The 21,066-nt window shown below is 49.5% G+C and overlaps 3 protein-coding genes across 5 annotated transcripts in view; 2 read left to right on the plus strand and 1 right to left on the minus strand.

The window, feature by feature from the left end:
- LOC142087719 (thymosin beta-15A homolog) overlaps window positions 1–21,066 on the minus strand; it is a 463,475-nt gene that overhangs the window by 160,357 nt on the left and 282,052 nt on the right. The window lies entirely within an intron of this gene.
- On the plus strand, window positions 1,914–11,380 carry LOC142087709 (nuclear pore glycoprotein p62-like). 3 transcript variants are annotated; one of them, XR_012675566.1, is made up of 13 exons: window positions 1,914–2,345; window positions 3,193–3,581; window positions 4,300–4,410; window positions 4,806–4,934; window positions 6,321–6,416; window positions 7,542–7,647; window positions 7,794–7,938; window positions 8,196–8,245; window positions 8,368–8,502; window positions 9,201–9,312; window positions 10,191–10,257; window positions 10,381–10,539; window positions 11,159–11,380. XR_012675566.1 is itself a non-coding variant. In XM_075162234.1 (12 exons), exons 1-12 carry the CDS (start codon window positions 2,065–2,067, stop codon window positions 11,248–11,250), a joined length of 1,713 nt encoding a protein of 570 aa, XP_075018335.1. In that variant the 5' UTR covers window positions 1,914–2,064; the 3' UTR covers window positions 11,251–11,380. The 3 variants fall into 3 exon arrangements, 2 of the variants coding, with proteins under 2 accessions (XP_075018335.1, XP_075018336.1); XM_075162234.1 differs by lacking the exon at window positions 10,381–10,539; XM_075162235.1 differs by lacking the exons at window positions 6,321–6,416; window positions 10,381–10,539.
- Window positions 12,583–20,254, plus strand: RBM41 (RNA binding motif protein 41). The gene is made up of 7 exons (XM_075162244.1): window positions 12,583–12,654; window positions 13,621–13,737; window positions 14,329–14,521; window positions 16,788–16,992; window positions 18,373–18,749; window positions 19,300–19,447; window positions 19,806–20,254. Exons 1-7 carry the CDS (start codon window positions 12,647–12,649, stop codon window positions 19,961–19,963), a joined length of 1,206 nt encoding a protein of 401 aa, XP_075018345.1. The 5' UTR covers window positions 12,583–12,646; the 3' UTR covers window positions 19,964–20,254.

Raw genomic sequence — 21,066 nt, forward strand, 5'->3', positions numbered from 1 at the left:
TTTACGACTGCATGCAGACTGGTGAGATACAGAAATGCTGCCCTTGAGGGATTTAAGCAGTATGTGATGCCACGGCTGAGCTCTCCAGTACTCAAGTGTAACTTGAATATGTTCAACCGGGACTTCACAAGTTTTTATTCAGGTCGTTACAGAGATGGTTTAATGAAGAGCTGTCCTCAGAAGGAGCTGCAGCAGTCTGAGAGACTCAAGTTCCTCATACTGCTAGCTGGAGTTTGTGTTTAAATTAGGTATGCTTCCACTTGTGAAAGCGGGCCTTGTCTTCTGTACTTTTGGCAATTAACTGCTTTTGTGCTGGTACCTGTAAGCAGAACTTCTACGCAATTAAAAATTATTAGATGTGCCGGTAGAAAAATGGTGCTTGTGTGGTGATTTGGTGTAGCTTGTTCAGTCTCAAGGGTGCGGGAAAGAATATGGTCAGCAAGTCAGCTGGGAAGGCTTTTCAAGAGACAGAGTCACATCCCTGCTTTTTGATAAAGTGTGATTATAATGCACGTTCCGATGTATCTTTACTAATAGAGGGAAGTGAATGATCACATATTGTCGTGGTTTAACCTGTCAGGCAGCCAAATACCACGCAGCTGCTCACTCACTCCCCCCACCCCCAGCGGGACGGGGAGAGAATCAGAAGGGTAAGAGTGAGAAAAACTCGTGGGCTGAGATAAAGACAGTTTAATAGAACAGGGGAAAAAAGGGAAAATAATAATGATAATGATAAAATATACAAAATGAGTGATGCACAATGCAATTGCTCACCACCCGCGCTGACTGATAACCAAGTAGCGATCGGTACTTCCTGGATCACGCCTACCGTTCATATACTGAGCATGATGTCACATGGTATGGAATACCCCATTAGCCAGCTGGGCTGGCTGTCCTGATTATGTTCCCTCCCACATTGTGTACCTAGCTCAGTCAGTAGGCACGGGAGCTGTCCTTGGACTAGGAGGGCACTTAGCAACAACTGCAAACATCAGTGTGTTATCAACATTCTCCTCATACTAAATCCAAAACACAGCACTAGGAAGAAATTTAACCCTATCCCAGCCGAAACCAGGACACATATTTAGCAGAACTGCCCTCATACTCCTTTGTGCTTTGTGCTTTTATTCAGCAAAATGCTGAAGGAGCGAAAATAATGCGTAATGGGCTTTACTTTATATTTACCTTCCTCCCCTTGCACCCCATCTGCCTTCTCTTATGTATTGTCCCCTGGAAAAAAGGGAAGGGCCTGCTAACTAGAGTAGTTTACTGACTTTTGTGAGAGTTAAAACTTGTTAGTTGCTTGTTAACTTGGCTTAGGGCAGAGGTCTTCACACAGGCTCTCTGCCCATCCGCCTTGCTCCAGGCAGGCTTAGGACAGCCCCAGCTCCAGGCCCAAGCTGAGGGCGAACGGAAACACAGTGTCAGGGAAACCCGCCCTCACCACGGCCCCGCTTTCAGGCTGCGCAGCTGCTCCCGGCCCCGGGGAGCTGCCCCACCGGGGCAGCCCACCCTCCCGCAGACGCACCAGGCGCGGCCCGGCTCGGCGGAGCGGCCCGCCCTGGGGCAGCCGGCTCTCCAGCGGCAGCAAGCAGCCGCTCTGGCCCGCCCAAACGCCCCGGTGCCGCCGCACGGCCTACAGCCGCCCACGTCCCCGTCCCCACAGCAACGGTGCCGCCGCGCGGCCTACAGCCGCCCGCCGCCACCGGCCGCGTCCCCGTCCCCACAGCAACGGGGCTCCGCTGCCCCTCCCCGCCTCTTGTCGCCTCGCGAGCCAATCCGACCGGGCCGCCCACGAGCGGCGGCGGGACTAGCCAATAGCTGTTGAGGGCGGGAAGACCCGGCCGGTGGTTGGGAGGCGGGAGAGAGGGGCGGGTGCAGAGTGGCGGTAAAGTGCGTCATTCCTGTGCGCGCGCGCGGCGCGTGGTGGCAGTCGCGGCGGTGGCGGGCGCGGCGCTGTGCGGCTCGGCTGGGCGGTTGGGGCTGGGCCGCGGGAGCTGGGCCGCCGCCCCCGCCCGGGTCTCCTGACGGTGGCGGTCCCTCTTCCCGCAGGCCGCAGCCGCCATGAACCAGTTCAACCTCGGGTCGGGTGCGGCGGGAGGCGGCTTCACTTTCGGCACGCCGAAGACGGCCGCCACAACGGCCACGACCGGCTTCTCCTTCTCCACGCCTGCCGCCTCGGGGGGCTTCAGCTTCGGGAGCGCGGCCCAGGCGCCTGCCAGCAGCCAGCCCGCCGGGCTCTTCTCCTTCAGCACGCCGGGCACTGCCGCGCAGCCTGCCAGCTTCAGCTTCGGGACGCCGGCCACGGCCACCGCGGCTCCGGCAGCGAACGTGTTCCCGCTGGGGTGAGAGGCCCGGGGGTCGGCCGGTGCCGGGGTGGGGGTGTTGGCTTTGCTGAGCGGTCCTGGCCACGGGGGACTGTGAGTGGATGACGTCCTGCTCGTTGCTTTGGAAGGGCTTTGGAAGTAATTCTCAAGGGAGCAGACCTGTTGCTCTTGTGCCTTAGAATTCCCCCTGCACTGCAGCGCATTGGGAAAAGCGTTCAGCGAGACCTGTTCTTTGTCGGTGCTGACTTTTTCGGATGAGTATGAAGAATAAGCTGTTCCACACTTGAGTCTGTAATTGGGGTATAGATGCTTGCATGAAGAAATGCTAAAACTTTGCGTCAGAGCATAAAATGTCTTGTCCTTTCTGATCTGGATCTGGAGCGCTCAGAATGTTTCTTCAGCGGCGTGGGACCGTTTTGTCCTTAGGAAAGGCTGTAAGCTTTGAGGTGGTTCTTCAGAACTGCTGTTATTGAAGCTTGCCAGAAGGGAGCAGTGGGAAGGGAGCTCAAGTGGGGACTAGCAGTAAAAGTTAGTTGAACGAAATGGTCTTCTGTAGAGGAAGTGAAAAGGGTGCTTAGGAGCCGAGAGAATAAGCACCTTCACTTACACTGCCATAAATGTCTTCTGGTGCCTGGATGGGTGGAGGTAATTAAGGGGGAGTCAGTATAAAGAGACTTAACAGAGGATTGCAGATGGCAGGAGTTGCGATACAGTCTTTGTCAAAATTGAAACATAAACCCGGTCAAGTGCACATCTTTTTGAAAGGTGGTTTCTGCTGTCAGCAAATGGTCTGTAAGAAAGCCGACTTGGTACTTGACTGGATGTACGTCTCAAACAGATTGGCCTCTTTTCTTTTCTTCTCTAGGGCAAATGCACCAAAATTAAACTTTGGAGGCAGCACTGCAACTCAAGCTGCTGGAATCACAGCGGGCTTTGGATTTGGTAGCTCTGTACCAACCAGCGTGCCCTCAAGTCAAGCAGCAGCCCCTTCTGGCTTTGTGTTTGGATCTCCTGCCACCACCACCACGACCACCACCACGGCTCAGCCTGGGACAACTGGAGGGTTTACTTTTTCCAGTGGTACCACAACTCAGGCCGGAACAGCCGGCTTCAACATTGGCACTGCAGCTCCGCAAGCAGCGCCCACAGGGTTGACCTTTGGAACAGCATCTGCAGCTGCTGCCACCACTGCTGCCACCTTAGGAGCTGCAACCCAGTCAGCAACCCCCTTCAGCCTTGGGGGGCAGTCCGCAGGTGAGTGCCTGGGCTTGAAATGGCCGCTGGAGTCAGGAAGCCTGTCGGCAGGGAGGGCAGCTGGGGATGGCGTGGAGGTTCTGCAGCCTCCTGCTTCTGCTGGTGTGAAATGAAGCGAGTGGCTGGAATCGGTGTTTTTTCTGGTATGCTTTTCCAGGGTCTTCAGTGATGAGTAACAATTGCTATTTTGCCTTTGGGTTTGGAGAGTGAGGCCGAAATAATTTTGCTGTGTGTGTAGAAGTGTCAGCTGCCATTTGATGCACTTATTTAAATGTTTGTAGCGGGTTTGCTGGTGCAGAGGGAAAGGGCTCAGAGTGGTGGGGAGGGGTCACCGCAGGATGCACTGGGCCCACGGTGTCAAACCACTGTTCATCTCCCTGACAGCAGGAACCTGCCCACTCCTGCAGAGTCCAGCAGAAGTTTAGTTTGCAGCTTTTGATTTACTTGTTGGTGACAGTGCAGGCCTCGGAGGGAAGGTCATCAGCTCTGGGGTGAGGGTGATGTTCGTCTGTGTTAGAATCATTCTTGCAAGTCTCTTTACGTAATGAGCTTGTTAGCCCTAGTTCATTTCCTGGGTAACGCAGAGTATTTGTTGCATTGAATATTAATGTTTTTCTTCTACTCTTATTGCTTCTAACTTGACTATTGCTGTGATCGGCGGAAACTACAGCGTCTCTGTAGTAAAAGGTTTGTCTTTTACTTACGCTACTTGTTCCAGGTCTAAACTTTGGGTCATTGCCTTCGACAGCAGCCACTAGTGCACCCACGGCAACGCTGACCACTAGTACCAGCCAGGGACCCGCTCTGTCCTTTGGAACCAAACTTGGAGGTAGGAGGTTGTTTTAGGAAATAATTACTCAAGGCTTAGTGAGTCTGCTGTCCTTCTGGGAATAGTTTTCTAAACTGGTGTCTGGAAACGGGCTAGAAGTGTTTGTAACTGTGAATTTGCAATGGCATCAGTAATCTGTGACGGTTCATGCAGCCATTGAACTTAGTATTCTGTATTTTTTATTGTGTCCCACGTGCCAAATGTACTTCTTGCTGGAGCGTAGTGGATGGGAGCCACAGGTTTCAAGGGTACATTGGAAAAGAAGGAGAGCTGAAGTAGAATAAGAGGAAAAATAGTTTAAAATTCTTACATCCATAAAAACCTGGTGTAGATAGGCAAATTTGTATCGCGTTCTCAGCATGATTGTACAAGATCAACGCTTTTTCTGTTTGTAGTAACATCCACAGCTGCTACAACTGCTGCTACGACCACAACCTCCGTCCTTGGTTCAACGGGGCCTACGCTGTTTGCGTCTATAGTGAGTTCTTCAGCACCGACGTCGTCTACCGCCACGGGCCTCTCACGTAAGTCACAATACACGGGTTTTATCTGTTGGGGGAATAAATGAGCAGCATGGTTGGTGCTACCTGTCAGTAGTGGACCTGCAGATGCTGGGGGAATATGGGAGAATTCAAAAGGCCAGCTCTCCCCGCTGTTTGCCACCCTCCTTCTTTGTGATTTCTGGCAAACGTTCTCCGGTGGTGAGGCATGGAGCACCATGCACCAAAGCACACTTTAGGTTCAGAGTGGGCAAGCAGCACGGGGCAGTTTTAGCTGTGTGTGAATTTTTTGTTTCTGTGTCTGGGTAGTACCGCCACAAGTGAGCTTTCTAGTGATGTTTTAGGTGCTCTCCTGCAGACCCCAGTGCCTTGCGTCTGGTTACGTGTGCCTTTGACTCTTGCATTAAGAACAGTGGCCTGTGGCAGTGGAGGTGCAGTGTGCTAAAAACAAGTGTTCACACAGCTGTATGTTTGCAAGTTCCTCTGGTAATAACTGGCAAGTTTCCTCTTGCAAAATTATTTTTATGGCAGGAAATAGTTTCTATTTTCTGATAGCTTTAAGGCAGTAGCCCACGTTTGAAGACAGTCCCAACAGCTTTCTTTCTCGATCTGCAGTGAGTTGTCAACGCTTCAGTTTCCTTTGATTATGGAGACTAGCTAGAGTAAATGTCAATGTTTACCAGCGTTAATACAACTATTCCATACATAATGCTGTCTTACACTCAGCTCTGAAAATGTGGGCAGCTGCTCCCAAGAACCTTCACGAGTTCTGTGTTAAAGCCAAACTGATAACTTTTAACTAATGAGCTGCAATTTGTAGATGCCCTATATATACCAGCCTAACAACTTGTATTTTCAGTAGCTCTACAATGCTTGCATTGCTACTCTAGTTCCAAAGCTGACCTTAATCTTGGTGTTTAAGAATGCTTTTAAGCTAATGGACATTCTCTGTTTATCAGGGTGCCTGAATCCTTGTTCTTAGATGATAATAGGTGGGTTGTTTCCAGGCAGCTGAGATGTGGCCAGCGTGTTTCCTGTAGTATGTGCAATTGTATTGCTTTAGCAAGTAGACTCATTCCTGCCTGCCCGTGTCCAGTACCCTTTGCTTGTGTTAGCATTTGAGAGCGGTTAAATGTTAGATAATTCAAAATAGGTAAAGAGCAGTGACAGTAGCTTGGCCCCTGGGTTGATAAAAATTTCCTAGGAGATTCGCAGAGCATTCTGGCTATTTTATAGCTTCAGCCTGCCTTTTTTCATGTCGTGTCTGGATGATCCGTCACCTAAACAGTGATCCTGGTTAATACAAATAAAGACCAGATGGCGATGGGTGAGCAGGCAGGGTAGGGCTTTTCAAAGGGGCACTGTATTTAATGGGTTACGCAAACTCTTAATGTTGTCTTCTGTTTACAGTTGGTGCCCCTTCCGCTGGGACTGCCAGTCTTGGAACGCTTGGGTTTGGATTAAAAGTTCCTGGAACGACAGCTGCCGCAACAAGCACTGCCACTAGTAAGAACTAGATGCTGAAAGTAGCTGAAGAGAAGGAAGGCTGACTTCAGCGCTCTGTCGTAGCGTAAAGGGCCACGCCAGTGTAGCAGCACAGCAGTTCTAATCTCTAATGCCCTCCAATAACTGAAAATAACGCAGTATTTCTTTCTCTGATCCTCCTTTTCCATCTCCCCAAATGCATGGTTACTTATGACTTCTGAGAGCCTGTCCACAGCAAAGGGACTTTGGGCGAAGGAAGGCCTGTAGGCTTTGATGTACTCATCTGGAGCAAGTAAATAGATCAGCTGCTCCTTCTCTAGCCTGCCTGCGCAGGTGCAGAATTGCTCTGAGAGGTGAGGGAGAGGTGTCCCAATGGGGGAAAGGAGAGGCCAAAGACTTGCGGGCATGTTAGGGAGAGATGTTTTCTGTTTCAGTTCTGCCCCATGAATCGGTTTCTTCCATATTATAAGTTTCAAAGTGTAGGATTTCATTAACTTTTCTTCAAAAAAAAAAAAAGCAGAGATGAGTGCTGTGTTTAAGTGGCAAACCTTGTGTGAAAACCTGCAGTGGAATTTGCTGCTGCACGGTGTTGGGAATTCAGGTCTGAACATCCTTTTCTGGATGCAGTTACCGGTCCGTTTTCAGTGTAATAACGTGGATGCTGCTCAGCTCTCAAGGTCTTTGTAGAGCTTGTTTCTGGAGCAACTGAAGAATTTGAGCTGAGTGCCTAGAAGTGCCATGCGACTGGCTGACAGTACCATCTTTTGGTAGATGCTCGTAGCTTTGTGAAAATGTAGAAGTCTCATTTTCTGCAAAGACGCAGGAGAGGGGAACCGAGTGTGCTGGTAGTTATTAAGTCTAGTATTAAAAGAGGAGGAGATTGTGAGGGGTGTGTGGGCTAATGCTGTGTTTCTTTGAATAATGCCCGGGTTAAGTGCAGGCTGACGGGTCCTCATTTTACTAGAACTACTGGTCAGACATTTACAGTCCACTACGTTTGTGTCAAGATGTGCTTCGTTCCCTTCTTGACAGGCATGGGATTTGCTACTTGAGCAAGCGCATAGAAGTGTATATTGGACCTGTTCTCAATTCGTTAGATAGCAGATGTGTCCTTTTCTGTCGCTTGACTTGAATCTCTTCTTTCAGGCACCTCTTCTGCTTCTGGCTTTGCTTTGAATCTTAAGCCATTAACTACGACTGGTGCCATTGGAGCTGGGACTTCTACAGCTGCCATAACCACAACAACAACCAGGTGAATATTTTGTTATAACTGACTATTTTGCGACTCAGGCAAGAGGCAGTATTAATGCTGGTGTCTAGTGGAGGAAGGGGAAATGACTGTTGTCATGTTTATATTTTGGTTTTTGATCTTGTGTTCTGTCTTGCACTTCCTCTCAGCGCGCCTCCAGTGATGACTTATGCCCAGCTAGAGAGTTTGATAAACAAGTGGAGTCTGGAACTGGAAGACCAAGAGAAACACTTTCTCCATCAGGCTACGCAAGTTAATGCCTGGGATCGGATGCTGATAGAGAATGGAGAGAAGGTAAAGTGACATCCAGTGTAACCTGATTGGCTTGCTTAGATCCTTGAAAGGCGTTCAGTGTTACAGATGCAGCAAGCCATCTAGTGGGACTTTCTACTTGTAAAAAAACCAGATGTGAATTATATCTGATGCTTGTGAAAGACTTGCTGTATGTCTGTTCTGGTCTTTAGGCTTTGAAGCCTGGAAATTTGTTCTGTGAGTCTACACTATGGTAACAAGTAATTTTCTTAGTACAATTAAGTGTCTTCTGTTTCCAGATTACTTCATTACACAGAGAAGTAGAGAAAGTGAAGCTTGATCAGAAGAGGTACGAAACTGTGAACGCTTGAAATGATTTTGTTTCTTTTTTGCATCTTCTCGCGTTGTGGTATGGCAGATCTAGAATGTATATAATCTCTAAGTAGAGTAGTTAACATTTTCTCTTTTCAGACTGGATCAGGAACTAGACTTCATTCTGTCACAGCAGAAAGAGCTTGAAGACTTGTTGACCCCTCTGGAAGAGTCTGTGAAGGAACAGAGTGGGACTATCTACTTGCAGCACGCAGATGAGGAACGGGAGAGGACGTAAGAGAAAAATCTTCTTGGAACCTGTGATGAGCAGGCTAATTGTGGTGATGATCAATGAGCAAGAAGTTGAGTTGGGATGCATGACAATATTGAACTATCAACGGCCTTTGTCAAATACGTAATCCTGTTTTATGCATGGCAACTTAGATTTTATGCGTTAGAAACAGGGAAATGGCAACTGGTGGCCCTTGAATCAGCATGAAAAGCTCTTTGGATGTTGGTCTAATCAGCTGCCTGGGAGAAGGTTACTAATTTTGGCATAATCTCTGAAAATCAGTGATTATTTAGTGATAGAAGTGAGGAGAGCAGAATGCACTGTGTGTGGCTTGAGCATCCTTGTAAGCCTTAAGTGTTGAATGGTAGCGGGGTAATTAAAAGAAGTGTTTGTCTGGTTCAAGAGAGATGAATCTTGAAGAATCCAGACTAGCTGGTTCCTTCAGTTCTGACAAAACCTTCCAGAAAGCCCTCCAAACTATTGCTTGTCTGTCTCCATGTATCTCTCAAGAGAGAAAGAAGTTAGGAGTTACTTCATCTGTGTGATAGAATGCCTCTCAGGGTGCTGTTCCCACATATCTGTCAGCCTTGGTTGAAAGGCGTGGAAGCTAATTCTGATTGCCCAGAGTTGGTGTGACTGGGAGCAGGTCTTCTGAAGTTCACTTTAAATATTCTGTCCTTGGTTCCCATGTGTTTTGCAGCTATAAACTGGCTGAAAACATAGATGCTCAGTTGAAGCATATGGCACAAGATCTGAAGGACATCATTGAGCACCTGAATACCTCAGGAGGCCCCGCAGACACGAGTGACCCGGTAAATCCGAGCTTTGTTTTTTTGTATGTGGGTAAAGAGGCAAAGGATATTTAAACAATTCTAACTCTTCATTTGTCCACTCGTGGATACTCCACTGCTTGAAGTTTCAACCTTGGAAGGGTGTTTTGTTTTGTCCTTGGGTTGATTCTTTTTTGGTAAAACTTGCAGTATAACACAGCACAAGGCAGCCTGACTCATGTACTTACTCTGCAGTTCTGTTAATAGTTTTCAAAGTATCTCATTCTGGTATGAACTCTGGTTATTTGCTTGTTGTCTAATTTTTGCCTAGATTACAGCTTGTTTCAGAGGCATTTCTTAACGCTGATCCGGCTACCTGCTCCACCGCTTGCATCTTTCTTGTGGCAAATCTAAATTTTGTTCAGAATGCCCTCCGTAGCTGCTGATACTTTTTCCTTATACTACTTTTGTATCCTCATGAAAACAAGATCTGAATTACCAGCTCTTTCTGATATGTATTAAATGGATCTTGATATTCCTTGTGGCTTTTCTGAGAGGCTTTTTTTCAGTAAAAATTTCCCTTCAGTATTGCAGACTGAGTTTTTCCCCATTCCTTTTTACTTTTGCCACCTCAAGCCTAAGGTGATTAATGTTGTGGTGGTTCCTAGGTCTGAATTGGAATAAGCCTAAGCCACAGGCATATACTCTAAACCAGTCTGTTTTCTTGCTGGGAAAGAGAAGCAAAGCAACACAGTTGCTCCACCGACTTCCTGGGAAAGTCGCTGCTAAGTTAGTGGAGCTGTACACATGAGAAATTTGATTGCATCATGTTCCAAAGGCAGGGACGGGCAGGCTCTCTTTTACTGCTCTTAGTTTTTATGTAGTGTAACGAATGACTTGCACCTTCTCTTTCTGCTCAGCTTCAGCAGATCTGTAAAATTTTGAATGCGCACATGGATTCGTTGCAGTGGATTGAGCAGAACTCAGGTGAGTTCTCTTGCAGCGTTTTGGGAATGTGAATAGAAGGCATTGTAGCACGTGTGCAAGTGTTTCTTGAATGTAAATGAATTCCTGAAGATCCCTGAGGAATCTTCTCCTCCTCACCTTCAGTGACACAGTCCCTTCTGTACTGAATTCTCCTGACGTGCATTAGAGGCCCCTGCTGAGAAGTAACTCCTGGTAACTGCTGATGTTTTACAAAGAAGCTTGAAATGCATCAGTGCAAAGCAGAGGACTTGAAAACCTTATGCTTTGTTCCATCAAACTAAGGTTAAATATTTCAACTTGTAAAATGTTGTGAGGTTTCCCTTAGGAATAGGAAAATTGGAGGTGAGGGGGGTGTGTGTGTGTGTGTGTGTGTGTGTTTAATGTTGTCATCATCCCCCCTGCAACTGGAAAGCCAGGTCCTGGTAAGACTGAGCAGCATGCATTTATCTGCGGGCGCGGTAAGTCTGGAGTAGTAGTGTGGAAGTTTCACAATAGCAGTAACTCGAGATGTAGTGCAGAGCAGAAGATGCTGGATAGTGTAGTTACTGTTGTTTCTTGTCTTGGACTCACCCTTAACTAGTATACTATGGTGCCATACTAAAATCAGACAGAAGAAAGGAACTTTTCTCACAGGGAGTGCCTCCATGGCAAAAAGTGTCAACAACATGTCCCAGGACTCTTCTGATTCTGCCTGCCAGTCCCTGAATGCCTCAGAATACTTTTTAGGCAATCGTCTTTGCCTTGGAGGGTTAGCAGTGCTTTGTGTTGGTTTTTCCTCCTTGTTTGTGCACTGTCAACTCTGAGTGTCTGTCAAAATGTTTTTCTTTCTCCTTCTGCAGGCTAAACTGTGCAGGGTTGTGTTTTAGGGTGGTTGCAAGATTAATGACTTGTTTTCCCACAGCCGTGTTGCAGAGAAAGGTAGAAGAGGTGACAAAGGTTTGTGAGAGCCGCCGCAAGGAGCAAGAGCGCAGTTTTCGGATCACGTTTGATTGAAAGACTCAAGGTTTAAAGGATTGACCTAAAATCTCCACAGAAAAGAGAGGTTGTTGGGATGTGGGTCTCAAATGGTCTCAAACGTGGGTTTGTTTCTTTTCTTGCAATAAAACTTGTTGTGTGTTCCAAAGCCAGTCTTTGCAATGTGTGTTTGGAATTCACCCCCTCCAGTCTGAGAGACTGCATGAATTTTGTGCAGAAAGCATGTGCTCTTCGTCTCTGTTCTTTACGACTGCATGCAGACTGGTGAGATACAGAAATGCTGCCCTTGAGGGATTTAAGCAGTATGTGATGCCACGGCTGAGCTCTCCAGTACTCAAGTGTAACTTGAATATGTTCAACCGGGACTTCACAAGTTTTTATTCAGGTCGTTACAGAGATGGTTTAATGAAGAGCTGTCCTCAGAAGGAGCTGCAGCAGTCTGAGAGACTCAAGTTCCTCATACTGCTAGCTGGAGTTTGTGTTTAAATTAGGTATGCTTCCACTTGTGAAAGCGGGCCTTGTCTTCTGTACTTTTGGCAATTAACTGCTTTTGTGCTGGTACCTGTAAGCAGAACTTCTACGCAATTAAAAATTATTAGATGTGCCGGTAGAAAAATGGTGCTTGTGTGGTGATTTGGTGTAGCTTGTTCAGTCTCAAGGGTGCGGGAAAGAATATGGTCAGCAAGTCAGCTGGGAAGGCTTTTCAAGAGACAGAGTCACATCCCTGCTTTTTGATAAAGTGTGATTATAATGCATGTTCCGATGTATCTTTACTAATAGAGGGAAGTGAATGATCACATATTTAGCAGAACTGCCCTCATACTCCTTTGCGCTTTGTGCTTTTATTCAGCAAAAATGCTGAAGGAGCGCAAATAATGCGTAATGGGCTTTATATTTACCTTCCTCCCCTTGCACCCCATCTGCCTTCTCTTATGTATTGTCCCCTGGAAAAAAGGGAAGGGCCTGCTTACTAGAGTAGTTTACTGACTTCAGTGCGAGTTGCTCGTTAACTGTTTCCCCTGTGTTTAAAGGAGAGGGGAGGGGAGTCTCAGAGATGCTATAGATGAGGCTGTTGTTGAGGGACATGGGTAACCCTGAGAGAGGGCTCCAGGCACTTCCCTATGGGTTTTCAGCTGGGAGCGGAGCCATTTAACTGCCTCAACGACTCCTAGCAATAACTGAATTTTAACTTCGAGGCTCGCAGTGAACTGGAAGATGGAAACGCCAGGGTAACCCCGGTGTTCGGCGCCGGTTTTCCCCCGGGACAGTCCCTGGCAGGGGCTCGGCGCCGGGCCCGCTCGGCCCTTCCGCACTACGACTCCCAGCGGCCCCTGCGCCGCGGCTGGGCGGTGCTCGCGGGCGCTGCTGGGAGTTGGAGTCGTGGGCGGCGGCGGAGGCCGGGAGGGCCGCGGCCATGCGGAGGTGAGCGGCGCGGGCCGGGGGCTGGGAGCGGGCCCGGGCTGGTCTCCGCTGGCTCCGGGCGAGGTTTCCTCGTGTTCCAAAACAGCGAGCGTGGAGCTCCTGTCAGCCTGTTCTCCGGGTGACAGCACGGCCCGGGGGCTCATCTGGCGCCGCACCGGGCACGATGCTCCTGCGGAGACGGCAGTCCCTTGGAAAGCTGCTTTTTGGGCCGTGCGCCGGGGGCGTCAGGCCCTCCTGGAGCTGCCGCGGTCCCAACAGCGGCAGCGAAAGCTTTCCCCTGAAACCGGGCCGCCTGCCCACCCCTCGCCGGTGCCGAGTCGGCCCGAAACGGCTTCCCGGTAGAGGCATGGGCTTCTCCTCCCGGCCCACGGAAGGGCTGAGCCGAGCTGGTGCCGATGGCCTGGCTCTGGGGCACCCCACGGCTCGGCAGAAGCCCGCGGTGTAGGAGCGCCGCCTCCAGAAGAGGGGTGAGCAGGGCCCCCGCTGCCATGCGAAAACGGGCGCTGGCTGCGGGGGACTGTGGAGGCGGTGTCTGTCTGTCCGCGTGGAAGCAGGTGACCCCCGGAAGGGGAGAGGAAGCTTTCCGTAGAGCGCTGCTCAAATTCACTGTTTCTCTTCTCCCTCGCAGTTTTCTTTCTTTCTTTCTTGGGTCATTTGACACTAGTAACATCTGTTTAGATACTGATACAAAACAACTTTCCAGCAATAAAAATAAGATTGTATTAACTTTTTTTAAAAAAAAAAAAGCTACCTGGCGTATTTTTAATGTTCTCCAAGTAGTCCCAAATCTGTTGGCTTTTCTGGTTAACATTAGTGGGAGCTTTGGTTAAGCATTTTGGTTCCTTGTTGTGCTTTAAATTCCGTAAAAACAGTCGAGGAGCTAGAGAGGCTGTAGTGGTGGTGCGTTTTGAGCAGTTTTCCCTGTTGCCTTACTGATCACCTCCATGCTGTGCTTGTGTGCCCCAGGGTCAACAGCAGCCTGTCCAGCGATGAGCTCCTCCTGGAAGACTTGGAGACGGAAGGGGAGAGGCAGCTGAAGAGCCTCCTTCACCACCAGCTCGATACTACTGTCTCCATCGAGCAGTAAGTCCAGATCTGCCCCTGGGGGGCTGCCAGAGGGGCTGGTGAGCGGAGTCTGGCCATGCTAGGGGCAGCAGCAGTGTCGCCTCACTGGGGCCTCTTCCCCGGGGAGATGTTTGGTGCAGGCTGTTGTCTGCCAAAACAGCTGTGGAAATCCTTCCTCTTCTGCTTGGTCTCCTGCCTGGACACCCCAGCAGGAGATAAGCACTCCTTGTCTCCTGAAGCAAATGCTGGCAGTAACTTATTTTCACCTGGTGAAAATAACCGATTTGCCTGGGCCAGATGCAGGAGTGAGTTTCTAGCCTGGTGAGCGTATCCCCACCAGGCTGGTCTGTGTTTGCACCTGCAGGGTGCTTGGTGTTACAGAGTCATGAGGTGCCCCTTGTCCATGTTGGGGCAGCATCCTGCCCTGTTGGATCTCATGGGCTTGGAAGAGGGTCGTGAGAGTGTAGCTCAGTTGTGTTTTGGAAACATGGCATCTCTGCCTAGTTGCAGCAGGGCCAAGCGTGGTTGGGGAGAGAGGCCAGCTCCTTCCTATTCCCCCAGTTTCTCAGTGCTAAGTTGTTTCTGCTGTTCTGTTGCTTTGGGTTACAGGTGCAAGTCAAAGCGGAGATGCTTTGCCCCTGCAGCTTTTTACAAACCTTTTGGGGAAGAGGCTGCGGGGGCTTTGACCTTGTCGCAGTTCCAGGCCCTGCAGGAGAGCAACAAAGAAACTGCCTCTCTCCGGGAACTGGGGCTCTCTGACTCAGAGATCCTGCTCTGGAAGAACCGGACTTCAACAGGGAAGGTAGGCATGCTCTGCTCTGATGTGAACGTGGTGAAGTCCGTCTAACGCCATGGCCTGTGGCACCCTGGTAGAAAATTCAAGTCCTTTGTAAGCCCTCTGGTAAAGAATGGCTGCTCCATGTATCTCTTGCCTTTAGGCCAGCATGATCACACATTTCTTCTGGCCTGTTTTCTTTGGTGGAATGGTCTATATTAAAAGCTATGGTGGAGAGAAGAGATGGTCCTTTGGAACACAGCAGGATCTGACTATATTCCTGCCTCTGCCTTGATGGTCTCAAGCAAATCATTTCACCTGTTTATACCTGTGTAAGAAGGATTTAAAGGATGGAGGAGAAAAAGGAGGAAACATTTCAAAGTGCCTCAACCTCCTCTTTCTGTATTCTGACACATGCCTGGATCCCATGGCTGGCTTGGGATAGCTGTCTGTAGGGAGGGTTTTGTACGTTCTCCTCAGGGGCTTGCAGATGCTTCAAGGGACTTGAAACAGCCGTGTAAAAATAGCAGTGTAGAGCTGTTAGACCAAGTGTGTGATTGCAATGACATGTTCCTCTTTGAGTGCAGTTTGCAGCAGAGCAGAGCCAAAGCAGGTTTCTCCCCTTCCCCTACCTTCACCCTTTCCTTTCACATTCCAGAGACAAGGGGCTTTTGGGGTTGTCCTGTGTCAAGTGCACTGAAACATCCAGCTCTTAATTTGCTAAACCAGAAGGTGCAAGACAGGACTTGGGCTGACCCTTGGCTTCCCTCTGTCTCTCCTCCTCTTCCTGAGCAATAGTTGTGCACAGGAGGAAGCTGTCTGCAGTAATCATGGGTTCGCCTCTCTTCAGCTGAAGTCATTACTTGCTTTGGTGTTTAAATGCACACCAGCCCTGGGGTGGCTTGCATTAAAGCTTGGGTTAGAGAGGGGTGGTGTTAATTTAAGAATGAAAATTAATGTCAACAGTACCAGCTCTTGTATTTGGTATGAAATCAGTTCTGGGATGTTTAGAAATAAAGATTAGCATGAAAAACACTACTTTGACAGAAAGAACCAGTGACATTAGGGTCCATCTTCTACAGCTTGTGAGAGAAGAAGAATATTTAGAGAGAAAGCTCAAGTCAGGTAGCGATGTGCGGCTTTGTATGTGGTGGCCCTGAGTGAAAGATTCCACCAAGGAGGAATCAGCTGAGACAGAGAGGACTTCAGATTGCCTTCAGAGAGCTCTCGGCAAAGTGCTGAGTGCAGGCTTCTGTTATTTTCAGCTGCTAAGTTGCAGCTTTTTTGAAAACAAATTACTACAAATGATTTCCCAGAATTGCTTTTACATATAAACAGCCTTTTGTGCCCCAGGGAAGTTGTGAAATGGTGAATGGAAGCCGTGCAGATGTAGGCCCATGCAGTCAGGCAGGAAGGGAGAGGTACCCATGGGAAAGTCTTTGTTAGATTGTGCTCAGTGCAGGGAGAAAGCCTGGTTTCTTGCCTGAGGCAGAAGGATCTGCCACAGTAATTCTCAAACTGAATTTGAGAAAAGAAAATCCACCTACAGCCCCATAAAAGTGTGTTCTCTGGATTCTGATAGAGGTAGATGGGTGAACAGAAATGCCACTCCAGAAGTTGGGGTATGTCTCTGTGCTTTGGCAGCATGCGTCTGGTGAATCTTAGCAGTGCCTTGGCCCTGTGCAGTGAGGTTTATTTATACAGGAATGCTCGCTCTTAGCCAGGTTAGCTCTGAGGTCTGTGCTGCAGTAGCTAAGTAGTTTCTGGGAACTGGCTCATTTGAAGCTGGTCAGGGGTTTAGTCCTCAGCATAAACCTACCCTCAAGTGCCAAACGACAGCTTGGGGTCCTCTTTTCAGCAAATAAGGTCATAGACCAAAAGCTTGGTGGAAACTTGAGTTCAGGGATGCTCTAGGTGGGGCAAAAGAAATGCCAAAGCGCGTTTGTGCAGTTACTGTAGGTGGCCTTAGAAAATGGCTATTGGCAGGGGCAGGGACTGCTGGGACAGAGGGACACAGGCACCATCAGGCAGCGAGGCCAGGGGAAGGAAAGCGGCACAGAAAGGTCAGGAGAAAGGGGCTGTTTTTCCACTTCTCTCAAGAACTGATGCTTACTGAGTGGTTGTATTTCTGTCCTATCCTTGCAGTAACAGGATGTCTTGGTGACCTGCTCTTTGGGGGATGGTTCCTAGTTGCACCCACTCCAGGGCTGAAGGATGTGAAGTTTGACTGCTGGCTGAGTCTCTGAAAAGGAGGCACATGCCGTATCTGAGCAAAGCTGTGCCTGTCTTCCAGGGCTCTGGGCTGGGAGCAGCCCCGGAGGCCACGCAGGACCGACTCCATGCCATCCAGGAGAAGATGGAAGAGCGTCAGCGCATACTTGCCCTGCCCCAGAGGTTTGCTGGCAGCAAGCAGCTGAGCCGGCGGGAGATGGAGATTGAAAATGCCCTCTTTCAGGGAACAGACCGCCACTCCTTCCTCCGAGCGCTCTACCACCAAGGTTTGTGGGCTCAAGACTGTTCCTGCCTTTGCTCCAGCATGGAGAGACGGGGTGTGTGGGAGTCCAACACATTTCTGTCTGGCCTTCTGTCCCTGAAGACATGGTTCTGTTTTGGCACTGTGTGGGAGGAGATATTTTCCTCTCTTACATGAGCAGATAGAGAGTGGGCTTTCTGAAGGGTTTAATATAGAGGCTTGTAAAGTCCATCTCTGTTTGGAGAGCATAGATCTTGTTGATGTGCTGCATGTACTGCAGAGCCCAGCTCGGTATATGGAAAAGGAGCCGGGGTTATGCTTTCGGAGGTCCCCACCGAGCTGCACCGGGTGACATGAGGTGCCTGTGTGGGGCTAGAGATCGTCCCTTCTATGATTTAACTGCAGTCTAACAAGGGTGGGAGGAAAGCAAAGGCACAGAGCAGGAAAGAGTAGGAGTGACTTGTTAAAGGCCCCTCCCAATAGCCGAAGTGGAAATGGAGCCCAGTTGCTGATTCCCAGTTCTGTGTCCCCGGGAGACTTCTCGCCCCAGCAGTGTTGTCCCTGAGCCTGTGGCTTAATGTGACTTTTCTGGATGGAAAGTCAAGTGTTTTCCAGGGATGGCAAAAACTGCTCCAATCTGCTTTAGCTGGAGAACATGCAGGCATGAAGCTCCAGCCCAGGCTGATTTTTGTATGTAAGACAGTATTAAATAGAAGATGAGGAAGAGCTTCTAAACTCCAACTCCTAACTCCTAAAACACTACTTTGATCACCGTTGGTGCTGTTCAAGCTATAATGTCCAGCTGATCCAGCGTCCGCTGGACCCTGCTCCCTCCTTTGGTGTCAGTGTTGTGGCAAAACCAAGAGGCAGCAAGGTTGAGGCTCATAGGCTGGGAGGTGCCCCTCTCACTTCTGTCCTCATTTCCATTAAATAGAGTAAAGGAGATATCATTGGTCAGTCCATGCCATGGACCTTCTTTAAACCCAGAAGGTTAATTTGATGTCCCTGGAATCAAAAACTTTATATTCCACATAGTGGTGTAGAAAGGCAGTGTGGCACATCCTGGCTGTGGATGGAGGAGGAGAAAGGTGTGTTGAAAGAGTCACTAGAATGTGCTGAAATGTGGCTGCAGATAAGCTAGTGAGGACATCTCTGGAAGAAATGAGCTCTGTACAAAGCACTGGTGGAGCTGCTGCTCTCTGCAGGTTCATCTTGAGCTGGGGCACCAGCACTTTCTGGCTGCTGCGGCTACTCTTGTTTTAAATAACCTGCAGGGCCTGGTTGGCAGATGGATGGAGACTGGGTTGGAACAGGGTTTCTCCTGTCTGTGTCTCTTCCTGCAGTCTGTGCATTTTCCAGGTTCTTGGTGGTAGTCACATTACCATGTTTCTCCATTGTGGATTAGATGACACTCAGAAGGGGGTAACAGATGAAAAGGACCCCATGGTTCATCTGGAGAGTGTTTATCAAGAGCTGTTGAGCAAGAAGTGGCCTGAAGAAGTCCAGCCTACCAAGAGTGACCCATGCTTCTGCCCTTCCCTGGCCCCGCAGGGACCTGTGGCTGAGGAGTCATCACTTCCAGACCAGGAAGAGCAGGCAGAACAGGCAAGAAGTCCCAGCCTTCCTTCAACAAGGCCCCACCAGTCCCCTCCAAGGCTTGTGATTATCAAAGAGCCTGTAGAGTTTGTCCCGGAAGAGGAGATCTGTAAGAACCGTCTCTCAGAGGAAGAACTCCGGAATATACCCAGGTTCTCATCCTACCATCCTGGGGAGCCCAACAAGGTATGTCGAGATGAACCAGGATTTATTCTTCTTCCTCACTAGCATGCCCTGAAGCTGCTTCAGCTGGGAAAGGCTCCTCTTTGCTATGGACTGGCTGTTGCCTGGAGGGTGCTTGGTTGATCCTCCCGGCCAAATGAGATCAGCCTCCACTCTGGGAGGGAAGGAGACCTTTCGATCTATTGGGAAGTCGCCCGGCCTGGCAAAGAGCTGTACTTCAGACCTCAGCCCTTCCTGGCTCTGGGAGGTCACTGTTTGGGCCTGACTGAGACCAGCTGTGACTTTACTCAAACTGTGCTTAACTGGTAGCTGGAGCTTGTTGCGTTTATAAATAACTGGAGATATCAGCACTTGGCGCCCGCAAGCATAATGACGCCTTGAGTCCAGAGCTGCCTTTCTCCGTACACCCACCTGTCTTCCAAACTCCACTGTGTCTGGTTGTGCAGAGGGGCTGAACTAATTCATACCTTCGAGGTGTACGGACTTGGGACCAGGTTGAAAGGTGTCTGTTTGCATGGCACAGGCTGGCTGACCCTCTGTCTCTCTGGAACAGGTGCTGTATTTGAAGAACCTGGGCCCTCGAGTGACGATGAAGGACCTAGTGTCCTTGTTTGCTCGGTTCCAGAAGGAGGACAGCCCACCGATCCAGTTCCGCCTCCTGAGCGGCCGGATGAGGGGTCAGGCTTTCATCACCTTCCCTGGTGAGTTGCTGTCTCGTGCCTCTCGGTTCTTCCCTGGCCCACGAAGGTGCCACATCTTCCCGCAGGGCACTGGGGTGGTGCCAAGAAGAAGGAGGGGAGTTCACTCCCTCTTCTTTCTATCATGTCATTCATAATCTTTTCCCTGGACTGAAAGAGGATTCATCAAAACAGAAGGAATGCAGTCTGTTATGTGCCATATTTATATTCAGCACGTCACTCTGGCTGGAGGATCCCAGCGCTGCACTGGATTGCAGTGCAGGCTGAGGGTCCGTGAGCCAGGAACATCTGTGTGAAGACCACGTGTGCCTGTGCCAGAACTTGCTGTGTAACCTGCGCTCATTTTGCTCTCTTGTTGCAGATACTCAGTTGGCCCAGGATGCCATGCTGTTGGTGAATGGGTACAATCTGCAGGGAAAGCCGCTGGTGATTGAATTTGGGAAAAACAAGGGGCATTCACTAGAGGCTGACTCTGCCATCCCCTGCTCCTCTGCTGGAGAGAGCTCCCCTGCCAAGTAAGGGATGGATAACTGGGAACCTTGTGGATTTGCATGGGCCATGGGAGCTCCTTGGTCGTAACTGGGACAGTGAAGGACTGTTGGGAGTTAACATGCGGGTTCATAAATCTCAAAGTGGGGAAGGGAGAGAGCTGGGGACTAGGCTCTTCCTTGAGAGAGATGGGCACTGTCTTTACACTGTTGGGGTGTACTGGCTTTTTCCTCCTGTTCTACATGTGCGTCTGCCTTCTCAGCCCTTTGTGGCAAGAAGGGGAGGAAGGAAGTAATGTAAATAAATGTATTTATTATGGTATTTCCTCAGTGTGCGTTTATTCACCTGTGTCCTGTGCAAGTCTTCCAGAGCTGCACTTCTCGTGTGCTGCACTCTGCTGATGCAGGACTGTGTCGGCAGAGTTCAGTCCTGGCCACTGTGCTGGAAGCTGGATTACCTGACTGATGCGGGGACTGGGGGGGCTGCTTCCCCATCTCTGGTGGTGGCAGATATGTTGCTTTAGGACAAGAAAAAAGGCTGCCCCTTTTCTTCCAGACACTTTGGCTGCACAGGTATCTAATTACACAAGTGCTTTATGATCACAAATATGTCTTGGCTCCTCACTATTGATCCCCATAAAGCCCTGTAGCATGGAGGATGGTTGCTCTGGTGGGGTACCATTGTGGCAGACGCCATGGTTTATCTGCTGACCTGTTTTAGTGCTTTTTGTGAACAAGGCAAGCTAATGTCATATGCTTCCCACAGTATCCCAGCGCTCCTGGGAGAGCAATATCTGAGCTCTTGGTGAGGGAAACCAGGCTTTCCCAGCAGAGCCGAGTTGCAGGCTTCCTCTGCATACCTAAATTCAGCCATGTGGAGAAGAGGAATGTTCCCAAGAGCTGTTGTTTTTCTCCCTGCTGCCATCTCTTCCTCACAACTGTCCTGGTAAATGCACTTACAGGAACACATACACCGATCTGGCCAAGGCTGTGCCAGATCTACAAAGAGGTGATTCTGGTTCAGAGCAAACTGAAAAATTAAAAAAGGGGCTGAGGTGTTGCTGAGCACCAGCTTTGCCCTGGTGCTGGCAGGCTTTCCCCTGTCCAAGCTCCAGAGGAGCTGGCGTCGCTGTG

Source organism: Calonectris borealis, chromosome 13, assembly GCF_964195595.1.
Source record: "Calonectris borealis chromosome 13, bCalBor7.hap1.2, whole genome shotgun sequence".
Classification (NCBI taxonomy): Eukaryota; Metazoa; Chordata; class Aves; order Procellariiformes; family Procellariidae; genus Calonectris; species Calonectris borealis.

Bases quoted from the DNA above. Each gene is read 5' to 3' on its own strand.
- LOC142087709 (XM_075162234.1), top strand. From the start codon at position 2,065: ATGAACCAGTTCAACCTCGGGTCGGGTGCGGCGGGAGGCGGCTTCACT. The intron at 4,411-4,805 runs GTAGGAGGTTGT...TTCTGTTTGTAG, and splicing joins CTTTGGAACCAAACTTGGAG to TAACATCCACAGCTGCTACA. The intron at 8,246-8,367 runs GTACGAAACTGT...TTCTCTTTTCAG, and splicing joins GTGAAGCTTGATCAGAAGAG to ACTGGATCAGGAACTAGACT.
- RBM41 (XM_075162244.1), top strand. The intron at 16,993-18,372 runs GTTTGTGGGCTC...ATTGTGGATTAG, and splicing joins CCGAGCGCTCTACCACCAAG to ATGACACTCAGAAGGGGGTA. The intron at 18,750-19,299 runs GTATGTCGAGAT...TCTCTGGAACAG, and splicing joins ATCCTGGGGAGCCCAACAAG to GTGCTGTATTTGAAGAACCT.